The sequence below is a fragment of the Urocitellus parryii genome, chromosome 1 (assembly GCF_045843805.1).
Source record: "Urocitellus parryii isolate mUroPar1 chromosome 1, mUroPar1.hap1, whole genome shotgun sequence".
In the NCBI taxonomy this organism is placed as follows: domain Eukaryota; kingdom Metazoa; phylum Chordata; class Mammalia; order Rodentia; family Sciuridae; genus Urocitellus; species Urocitellus parryii.
The window spans coordinates 215,737,330-215,749,514 of record NC_135531.1 but is presented as its reverse complement, the minus strand read 5'-3'; the positions used below and the strand labels follow the sequence as shown (position 1 = coordinate 215,749,514).

Below are 12,185 nucleotides of genomic sequence, written 5' to 3'. Positions count from 1 at the left end.
GAATAGGTTCTGGAGACCAACGGCCTGGGGTCAAATGCCAGATCATCCAATGACCTTAGGTATATCTCTTTGTCTATTGTGTTGCCTTTCTGAAAACTGATGATGATAACAGAAAGCACATCACTGGGTTGTCATGGGAATTGAATTATTTAGTTTTGCAAATCATTTAGTATTATGTATGATCTATGGAGAGCACTCAATGAACATTAAGTACCATTATATTCTAGCAGTTGGACAACACATTTTTCTTTTGTACTCATTTTGTTTCAATGCTCCTCAATAAAACTGTGTTTCTTAACAACAGATAATCTGCCATATAATTTCTCAATATTTCACAGTTTCTAGCACAATAATTAACACACATGAAGTAACCAATAAAAGTTACAGATTGACTTGTTTTAAAAGGAAATATATATCATTGAAACTTCTCTTAGAATTTAACTTAATTATTTTAATTATAAAATAAGATATAATAGTTAAATTTGGTCTGACCATGAGCAGCAGTGACCAATTCTTCAATAAAACAACTTTGGCCTTTTTGGAGGCAGTTTTGTCAAACTACAAGCAGTTTGTAGTTAAAACAAAAGCTCACAGAGTCTAAAGTATGAATCTTATTTGTTGCATATCTGTCATAACAGCATTTTCTGTTATTTTGTTTTGTTAATTATTTTCTTTAAAAAAAGATTCTCAAAGTTACTGGTACTTCCTTTCTTTTTTGTTTATCCCTGCTAAATCATTAAAAATGACAAAAGGGGGGGGGATCCGCCTAACTGCCCCCCCCCCACGTCCCCATGTTGTCACCAGCTCAGTGATGCACTTCCTTGAGTCAACCGATATCTGGGGCAATGCTACAGTTCACTAAAATGTTCACTAGAACTATTTCCCTGATGGATATGATTCTGGAAACTTTCTTTTGTAAGCAATGCAGGGAAGATTTTCATTAAAAGATCTGGAAAATGGGAAGAGAATCCTGGTGTCAGCATAACCTAAAAGGCAGTAGGAAGGTGTTTTACTAGGGCTATAATGTGGTCCCTTGACCCTTCTGCAAACATTTTGGAAGATGTGCTTCTGTCATATAGAACTTAAATTTTGATTCCTTTAGAGTTTGCCCTAAGCAGTTCCAGAAATGTTTTGTCTTAGGAACTGAGAGACAATGATAAAGGCGAGTGAAGGATCTACCTCCTTATGGCCCTAAATCTGAAGGAGTGGTTGTGAATGTGCCCCTGAAGCTTGTAGCAAAGCTGTGGTGCTGCTAGGAGAGGATGGAGGATGTAAGAAGTTCTGGTAGCCACAAGATGAACATCAGAGTCTAGTTTGTGCTTTTAGTACATCCTGGACTTGCTCAGGAACCATGTTTACTACAATTTAATAATGGGAGGAAGATCTTCTTTTTGATGGAGATTTTCTATAACTCCTATTGAGTGATTTTATAATGTGATACAATGTGAACAGTGTAATTTTGGATTGGTGAAAATGGACAAAACAATTTTTCAGAGGGATTAATTTCCTTTTAAAATTTAGAAAGCTAGCTTTGTTATATACAAATATATCATTAAAAAAAAAACAAGACAACTTCCCCCTCATTATGCCATACGACAATGGGGGCATATTGATTTTATGCAAACCAAAGGAAATAAAGTCGTTCTGGCACTTCCACTAATTAATCAGCAACTTTATTCTTGCCTTTCATTAGAAGTGCCTTTAAAAACTTGGTCTTTGTAACCAAATTATTAGCTGATAGGCATGCCAGCCAAAGGGAACTATCCCTTTGTCAGAGAGAGAACTCTGCACCTTCTAACATATTTCTGTAGACTTTTTTTTCTCAAATAAAGACAGAACTGGAGTTTTTATTCTCACATTCATCCATGAATCACGGAAAATGGACATATGGGAGGAAAAGGGAGCATAGCAACAGGTGATGCTACACCAGACCCCACTAAAACCAACATGCAGCAAGACAAGAGGCCAGCCAAGAGGACCATCTGATACCCAGATGCCACTGCTGAAAAAATTCATTTCAAAGCTTGGCAGCAATTTCCTGCATCTGTCAAGTTAACCACATAAAAGACTATAGATTGACATGAAGAACCAGGCTGACAAAGAGGGCAAAAAAGAACATATCAAATGCCATAATCATCAAGAGAATGTGGTGCCAAATGAATGTTGCAAACGCATTCATTTACTCAAGTGATCTGGGATTGTATTGCTGTTTATTAAAAATGATGTCAAGAGAAGCCTGAACTGTCTACAGAAACATGTAGAAAAGCCCATAGTTGTATCTTAACAGAAACTTTCTTTTCTGCAAGATAATGTCTTTCTCTTTACACTTTCTGAGAGTAAGCTTTAAAAAAAAAAAAAAAAAAAAAACAAGCTGTTACTTTCAATGCTTTTTAAAGAGATTCCATTAACCTATGCCTATCCCACTTCTCTGAGGAAGAAACAAACAAACAAATATACAAATGCTGGAGATGATATGGATTTATATGTATAACTATAAGTAATATATATTATACTTTTCATTTCAGATTTTCACACTTGCAGCTTCTTTCACTCTTCATATGACCCAAAAGATCATAAGTTGCAATGAGTTAGAGTTTTGCTTATTTTGTTCTCCCTCATTCTTATCGCAGTGAGTCACTTAGCTAGTGAGTTAGGCTTAGCCTATGTAGATCAGCAAGGTTTGTATATATAGTAACACTCACAAAATGATTTTTTTTTTTTTACTGGCATGAGAAACATTATCTAAAAGAAAACTAACTACTAGTTCTGATGATGAAATTGAAAAGATCTAAAATATGTTTGGAAGAGATGAAAACAAATTAATTCTGGAGTGACTTAGAGTTATGATATAGACTTAGATAATAGGATGTAGAGTCTACAAGGTGCTTGGTATATTAACTAGAAAGGTACAGTAACTAGAAAACAAAACTCATTAAAAATTTTCAGGGAATGTTCCAACCAGAGCAAAAATGGGTTTTCAGGTAAAAAAAAAAAAAAGAAAACTTATGAAAGCTGAGATGTGGTGAACTTGTGAACTTGTGGTCTGGAAGTATATTCAAGAAACATTTTTTTACGTGTGTGAAAATGTGGTTCAAGCCAAAGTCAGGAGTCTTTGCAAATGTTTCATTGAAGCAGTAGGAAGGGAGAGCAGCCATGAAATCAACTGTTTTTCTAAGTAAACAGTGTTCTAAGAGGTGATATTTTTGTTGTTGTTAACAAGAAATCAGCAGCAAAGCAAAGTTAAAGAAGACAAGGGTTATAGAACAAAATTAAATGTTCATTGTGGATAAATCATGTATCCAATGGAAGAAACTTGCTTTGAAATTATCTATATCCAAGAAGGACAGGGTGCTCAGGCTCAGAGTAACCAAGACCCCACTGACTCCTCTACTGAGAGCAATACCACAGAGCTCAGAGACAAGCCAGACTTGCTCTGATACTAAGTCCAAGTTTCTGATACTAAGCTTCTGATACTAAGGGGTAAAAATATGAACCTTCTGAATACATAGTTACTTATTTACATAATACAAAAAGTTTAATTATGGAGCTTCAGGTTAATTTCAGTGACAAAAATATTAAATGTTTTAGTTCTGCATTTCCATCCTGTCAATGCAAGTATATGAAAGGACCACTTGAAGAATGTATTACTATATTCTGGTTATTCTACACTGTGTGTAAAAGGGGAGAACAGTATGTAGATTTTGGAGCTGTGATGTTAAGGGCCTACAATAGGCTTATGAAGAATGAGGAGCAAGAACAAGGGCTAGGCAATTCATGAGGTTGAGAAACCTCAAAAGGGCCAGGATACAGAATGGCTCAGAAGGTAATAACACAGAAAGCAAATCCTCATTTACTTCCAGTTTGTTTTAATATGACTCCATTAGTACTTGGAGAAAATACTGTCTGAATCAGTTTAACTAATAACCTACACACAGGGTAATATTTCAGCAAAATCAATGGAATTCTACCCTTATTATAAGGGCTAAAGCAAACTTCTTTTGAAAGGTAATCAATGACTGAATGGCTTACTTTCTGCTTACAATATCAGTCTTTTAGTTTATTTTTAAAAAATGTCATGTAATTATATGCCGTCACTAAAAATGAAAAAAAAAATTACATTGCTGAAATGGGATGATCTCCACAATAATATTCTTCCATGAAAAAAAAAATGAATAGATATGGTAAGAAAATACATACTTAAAGCTGGGGCTGCAGGGTTTGGGCTCAGTGGTAGAACACATACTTATCCTGTGTTTGATTCCCAGAAAAGAAAGAATGAGAAAGAAAGACAGAAAGGCGGACAGATGGAAGGAAGAATAAGATAATATCTACTTAACTATATATCAAAATGTAAACAATATTATCTCTAGGCCATAAAATTATAGTGTTTTTCAACTTTGTCCTTTAATTTTTCATATTATCTGATTTTAAATCAAAATCATGTTTTACTTTAAAATCAGAAAACAGAGATGCTTTCAGTTTTTTAAAAAAATAATAGGTGTTTAGTATAAAATGTTTTCCTACATTTTAGAGAATTGCAGGATAACACAATGTTTAAAATAATGTTCTAAAACTTGTTTTATAGGTCTACTCACGTAACTATGTAACAGTATAATAAAAAGTCCTGGTGATGCTTGATTTTGTATAATGCTGATATTTTTAAGGAAATGTTTTAAAATTATTGATATTTAAAAATGACACTATTAAAGGCTGCTCAGGAGGCTGAGGCAGGAGGATCCAGAGTTCAAAGCCAGCCTCATCAACAGTGAGGTTATTATCCAAAGTACAGGTATGAAGACACGAATTGATGTGAATATACTGTATATACAACCAGAGATATGAAAAATTTTGCTCTATATGTGTAATAAGAATTAGAATACATTCTGCTGTCATATATAAATTAAAAAATATTTAAAAAGTGAGATGATGAGTAACTCAGTGAGATCTTGTCTCTAAATAAAAATGCAAAATATGGTTGGGAATGTGGCTAAGTGGTCAAGTGCCCCTGAGTTCATTTCCTGGTAACAAATAAATAGATAAATAAATAAGGAGACTTTTAAACCAATCCATCTAAACTTAAGAAAGCAAATTATTTAATTTAAAAAAATTTTCCTGTAAATGGGATAATTTGACTTCCTTCTTTCCTGTTCATATTCCTTTTATTTCATTCTCTTGCCTGATTGCTCTGGTTAAAATTTCTAGTACTGCATTGAATAGGAGTGGCAAGAGAAGACACCCTTGTCTGGTTTCTTAGAGAAAATGCTTTCAGATTTTTCACAATTCATAAGATTTCAGTTGTGGGTTTATCATATATGATTTTTTTTTAATTGATGAAGCATGATCCTTCTAAATTCTTCAAAGCTTTTATCATGAATTTCATCAAATGCTTCTTTTGCATCTCTTGAGATTAATTGATGTGTTAATGAAAACAAATAAAAATTTAAAAAGTAGAATTTTCCTGCCAGTTTATGTCCCACTGATAGTTCAAAATGGCCATGTTGGGAATAGTCACACTATGGAAATCAGCACATATGGTAAATCTGGGTCTCCTTTTTTTACATAAGAGAGCTGGTTGTTCACCTGGTATTAAACTAGACCAACACTCCACTGATCTAGTTCGTAAGATTTTATGAGATGTTTTAAAATATATTTCGTTAATAATTGAACATTTTATTTAATAAAAACCCCAAGTAAATTGAATTAATACCTTTTAAACATTCAGCATCTTAAGTTATTTTCTACAAAGAGAATGAAGAAAGCTCTTTAAGATAGATACACTTCCTTAGGAAGATTTATGACAAATAATTATGCTTTCTTATCTCATTACTATATTCACCAAAAGTCTAATTTTTTAATCATTCTAATATATTTACAAAATCCATGATTTCTGTTACTCTGAAAATGATTTTTCCCCCGTAGAGTAAGAGTATGTGAGCTGGCAATCCCCAAACCCCAATGATACTAGAACAAAACAAGATTGAACATGTTCTCTTTTTACAAGGACTTATTTTGATTATTTTTAATCATTCAATGACTTAATTGATTTTATTTAACTCATTCCTTTAAATGATAGTACTCATATCACATAACTCAGAAAAATTGAATACCAGTGAAAAATGGTTGTTCAAAGTAGCAAAATGGTAGGGTCAAAATATTGTATATAAGATATATCCAAAATTAATTATTCTCCTTGTAAAAAAAGCTATCAAAATTTTCCATAGAATTAAAACAATATCACTTAAAAACTATAATATTTGTGACTGAGTTTTGTTGTTATAGGCATTACAAACAGAATAATGATTAAAACGAGAAATATCTGGACATGTAATCTGTTCTACTAATGCAACGCAATTGCATGTAATAGGCATATTTAGGATCAAATAAAGGAACAGAGAATCCCAGATGTAAGATAAGTTGGTAAAGCTGTACTTAACCGAAATTACTTCATTAAAGTATGTTAAACATGCTAAAATTAGAAAATTGACAAATTTTTTTTCCTCAGTCCTGAAGGTAAGGTTCTAAGACTAATGCTTACTCAAGTGCTACTAACAAATTTTTCATTGTATTTTAAGATAAAGTGTCTTGCAAAACAATAAAAATTATGAACCCCAATGGGCACAGTGGCACTAATCCAGCTGCTCAGGAAGCTGAGGCAGGAAGATCAAAAGTTCAAAGCCAGCCTCAGCAAAAGCAAGGCGATAAGCAACTCAGTGAAATCCTGTCTCTGAATAAAATACAAAATAGGGCTGAGATGTGGTTCATTGGTCTAGTGCTCCGAGTTCAATCCCTTGTATTCCCACCAAAATTATGAACCCCAAAATATGATTTTAGTATTTCAATGTGCAAATGAATACAGAATACAGGCAAAGTTGATTACTATCAGTTAAATCAGAATTACTTATTTTGAAATTGATGTTAAAATATACCTTTAGCTTATGCTCTTTTCTGTTGATGATGACAGCTGTAATCTGTTGGTCCATGAAAATTAGAATAGTACAAAGCAAAGCTGGAATTATAGCAGCTATTACTGTCCACCATGGATTTGGACCTAAAGGTGTAACAAACCAGCCACGATCATCTCTGGTAGGCTGAGGAAAATAAATGAGTGTACATATTAGCAGCTGGATTAATAGATACTGAATCAAATTAAGTCTTAGAAATACTACCAGGAAATCCCTAATTATAAACTGGCAAACTGAGTGGCCCATAATTAATATTCATGGTATTCATGAAGCATTTATAAGATAACAGTCATCACTCTAAGTGCTTTAACTATTTTAACTCATTTTTTTTCTTCACAACATTCTAAAGAAGATAATTAAAAAAAATGAGGCATACAGATCTAGTAAATTGCTCAAGGTCCCAAAGTAAGTAATAATAAGTAATAGAGATGGAATTTAAACTCTGACAAATTAGCTCAAAAATCTATATTCTCAATCAATACCTACAGTAAAAAATCAATATTTACCCTTTACAATTGGAAATTTTATTTATTTTAACAAATAATACATTGACTACTCTTCTAAAACTGATATACAAAGATAACTAAGTCAGAACCGTCTTTCAGTTTAGAATCACCGAAAGACATATAAACAAAATATTTTAGATATAGGCATAGGCTGTTGTGTGAAGATGGAGTAATAATTTTGTCACATCAGAGGCTCAGGATAGAGTTCTAAACATGAATGATGCTGAAGATGAGTCTCAAAGAAATTCATTCTGGCAACAATACTATGAGGAATTTCCCACCCCTGTTCTACAAATGAGAAAACTGAGGTTCAGAGAGGGTTAGTAACTCAAGGCCAGAATTCTGTTCCAGGCCTATCTTAATCTATTTTTCAAGCCCTACTCACTGTCTCAAGATAATGCATTTCCCTTAGCTTCAAAATCCTTCCTGATCTTTTAGAGTGTTGATTTTATGGAAGTTGACAGGAATTTTTTTCAAGCAATCCTTGGGTTTTTATTTCTATGATTACTATTTATTTTTAATACTAAACCAAAGTTTTAAACATACTACATGTAGCTAATTTACTGCTCTACTGATATATATTATATATTTTCATGATAATACGAAGTGCTAAGGTTACAGACTTCATCTTGATGAAGATTGAACCTAGAGAAAGGGAGAGATAGATGATAGATGTTAAGTGCTATGATAAATTCACCTTGAAAACACTTGGTACTTGCAGTTTTGGAGATGGGATCCCAATGGCATAGTCTATTAAAACCATACACAAAATTGTAAGAAAGACAGCAAAGTCACTCACTATGGATCGAACCTAAAAATAATAAGAACACTTGTCACTTGAAGAAGCTATAAATACCAATAAGTACTCAGAACATAATCTAGAGTCACACTTTCTAAATGCTTTATGACATAATCTCATAATATATTTCATGTATACTATAATATTACCATTAGGTCTGTCAGAACCTGAATATATATTTATGTATCTCTGTCATTTCGGAGAGTACACACTTAACATTTCCAGAATGAAGAATTATGGAACAGATATAATGGTGGTTGTGTTGTTAAAATACCTACTTAAAATCTAACTTTATTATGAACCTGGGTGTGTAAAAATTCAGAACACAGAATAAGGTTGCATGGAAAAAATTTGACAAAATTTTAGGACTCCTTTTCAAGCCCATAGGAAACATTTTAATATGATTAGTCAAAGGCATTGTAAAATAAAAGTATCTGTTTTTATTGAAGAAGCTCAATGTTTTAGTTTATCTGTGATACAAGTATGACACTTAGTTTATCTATGATACAAGTATGGCACTTGGTAATATAAAAAACAGAGGAGGCAAATTTAAAATTTATTCAATTTTAAATGTATTCTGCATGAGCCAGTTTTTCAAGTTATTTCTCATTTAAAAATCCACTTTTGAGCAAATATCCTTACACAATTATTAATAAGATCTGTTTTTTTTTCCTTAGGATCTTTATATATACAAATAATTTTTAAAAGCTTAAGATTACTGTTTAAACTTACAAAAAATAATTTTGTATTAATCAGATTAAGCTTAGTGGGAAGAAATTAATCTTCCACCTTAGGGGAGAAAGAGACTAAAACAGAAGCCCTTTCTGAAGGGAACAGTTCTTGAAACATTTTCTCAGAAGAATTTTTATCAAAATCTATAGCTCAACCATAAAAAGCTTGTTTCCTTGTTTCTTTTACTTTTTTTTTTTTTTGGCGAAATCAGACATTATAGGTGTTACTTTGCAGTGTTAAATATTGAACTAGGCTGTTTCTCTGTTTACTTTCCTTTCCAAATATGCAGATGCAAACATGGAGGGTTAGGGGGAGGGACTGACGCTTTAAAAGCCGAAAAAGAGAATAGTGTTCCAATAAGTCTTGCAGGGGCTTCCCCAATTAGAGAATGTAAGAGTGGTTCCTCTGAGGTATCTGTCAGGTTGGAATAGTTCCCACTGTTCACTGGGCAAGAAAGTGACAATCAGTAATGCAGTGTGTGCTTTGAATTTCCAAAAATCTAAGTGGGAAAGTGGGCATTGATCCTTGAGGCTGACAGGAGAAAAGCCTGCAGGGCTGGTGCCCTCCTTGGCACCTGAATCACAAAATGCTTCCTTATCACCCCCTCACCCCACCCTGCCTCTAACCTGGCATGCCATACAAAAGTCCTTTTATGGCCCCTTTCCTTCCATCACTTGCTCTTTCCTTTGTCCTAAAACATGTAGGACTCCATAACATGCTGTATATTGGTTTACATTTGGATTAGGAAAATTACAGTCAAAGTACCTTAGTTGGAAAATATCGGCTAGTCTTGAACTGCTTCAGAGTGGCTGACATTGTAACTGTGGAAAAGAACAGGATCACTGACCAGAACAGAACATCTGGCACATAGGGGTGATCATGGCCACAGGCTCGTCCAGCATACTCTCCATGCAGCGATTTGCACTCCTGCCACAGGAAGTAAGGCAAATGGGATGTTAAGAAAGAGCTGGGCATATTTTCATTCAGAAAACAACATTTCCCAATCAGCAGCAGCTTAAAACAACTCAAGCTTTTTGCCTGTGATTCTCACAAGGATTAAGCAGATATTACAGATTCTTTCTGATTTCCGTTTGGATAGATAAAGAGCAATATCAAAGACATAGTATGTAAAATTTGAAAGCAAACTCCTTTTAAAATGTTTATTCTTACAAATTTAAATTTAAATCTGCAAGACTACTGATTTATCAAATTTCTTAAACCTAATATCAACTAAATTCCTGACACCATATTTATTAAGAATATGATATATTTGATAGTGAATAGTTACCAACATCAGACCCAAGGCCAAAGCATTTGAGTGCCTCAATTTAATTAATTGCACACCTGCCCTATAGTATAGGTAGATGTTATTATTTGTATTTCATTATCTGAGGAAACTGAGGTACAGAGAAATTAAGCAATTTGTTGTGGCCTCACTGCTGCTGGGTGTCAGCAAAGCTGAGATACAAATGAGATTCTTGTAGTGAAAATGATCACATATTAAAGAACAATTATTTTGAAAAATTACCTACTCTACAACCACCTGGAAAGACAAGCAACAACAACAAACTACAATACATAATTATTAAAATGAAATTGTGAGTCAGAGATAGGACTCTTGAATTTAGATAAATAACAAGTGAGCAAAAAGTTACTTGAGCAAGATAAACTTCATTTTTACTATGACTTCCCCACAATCTTTATTTCTGCTACTGTATTTCTATAAACCCCTGAAAAACCATTTCTAATTTCGGCCTTAGCCATGAGGTGGCAGCAAAGTCAAAAAATTTTTCCTCAAGAAAAACAGCATTTTAAACATCAAATATTTTGAAAGGAAAAAAAAAATGACTTTAAATCAATTTGGGGTTTTCCTATTTTAATTTTATAATAATCTTACTAAATTATATTTATTTTAAGAATAAAGATAAATAAAGAGAAAAAAGTTAAATGCTCCAGTGACCTTATTGGTTTTTGAGGTATTCTGGTCCCTGAACAGAAATTAAATTGTGCAATAATACAAAAAGATCTTAGAGAAAAATATGGACTGATGGATGGAACAGCAACAGAGTCTTCACAGTGAATCAAACCTCAAATACTGGAATCTTTGCATAGCAGAACAAAAATACCTTTAAAAGATTCTAGAATAAATCACAAGTAGCTACAGTGTCATCTGAAAACAAGAAAACAACAGCAAAATCTACTGGAGGGTAGACACCTAATCCTAAGAATCTTGAGAAATATGATTGAGACACTTTAAACTGTCTAAAAGAGTCTGTCTCCTATTCTAAACTAATTGCGGATACCTTTCTTGCAAGCTGAATTCCAATTATCCATGTTAAGCTAGTACAGAACACAATAACTTGGCTAATTGAAAAAACCACAGAAAAATCCCCCAGGCCTTAATTATAGCTTTAATTTCCTTTCTCTCAAAACTCTGTAAAAATAGATAAAGTAGCAAAAATGAATCCTTGTGTTTTTTGGGTTTTTTTTTTTTTTTTTTTTTTCAATCTATGCTTCTGCTCCTGTCCAGAAATGCTGGAGAGCAATTACTAAGCAACATCATGGGTAAGCAGAATGGCTAAGCACAAAGAAGAGCTAAAAGTTCCATTATAAGCACATTATCTATTGATTTGTGAGCATTTGCAGGCTTTTTTGCAAGTATAAAAGTCTTCTAAATATTCCTTGGATTTGGCCAGGTCTTATCCTTAATTCTTAAAACAGATTCCATTTAAAGGTTCATTTTTCTCTTTTATAATCCATAATAAATTGCACAGACTGGTCTTGTTATTTTAATTCAAAGCAAATTTTAAAATATTATTTATTTTTTTCTTGCTTTCAAGGAGACAGTATGCTAACTTAAAAATATGCAATTATGAACTACTATGTTCAATATTTATTTTCAGCATTATATCAATTGTACTCTCAACACACATGCACACACACACATACACACACACACTCACACACTCAGCAAATTCTGAAATTTAGAAGTCAAAACCAATTCCAAATCCTGCTCTCTTCTTTTGAGTCTAACATATGGTTTCACTTACAATGGGTTCTCAAAAAATGCTTGTTGACAAACTGATTTCCACTAATTACTCTTCAAACACATTCTAAGTTTCAACAATTCTATAAGTTGGCAAAAATAAGTTGATAAATTATTAAAGCTGGCATGAATGTCCTGCC

General features: G+C 33.0%; 1 protein-coding gene across 4 annotated transcripts in view; it reads right to left on the bottom strand.

The window, feature by feature from the left end:
- Slc4a10 (solute carrier family 4 member 10) overlaps positions 1–12,185 on the bottom strand; it is a 98,837-nt gene that overhangs the window by 29,338 nt on the left and 57,314 nt on the right. For all 4 annotated transcript variants that reach the window (XM_026393104.2, XM_077798535.1, XM_026393105.2 and 1 more), the window contains 3 exons: positions 9,765–9,926; positions 8,166–8,279; positions 6,927–7,088 (listed from right to left, as the gene is read on the bottom strand). In XM_026393104.2, coding sequence (XP_026248889.2) covers positions 6,927–7,088; positions 8,166–8,279; positions 9,765–9,926 — 438 coding nt within the window. The remainder of the gene's footprint in view (positions 1–6,926; positions 7,089–8,165; positions 8,280–9,764; positions 9,927–12,185) is intronic.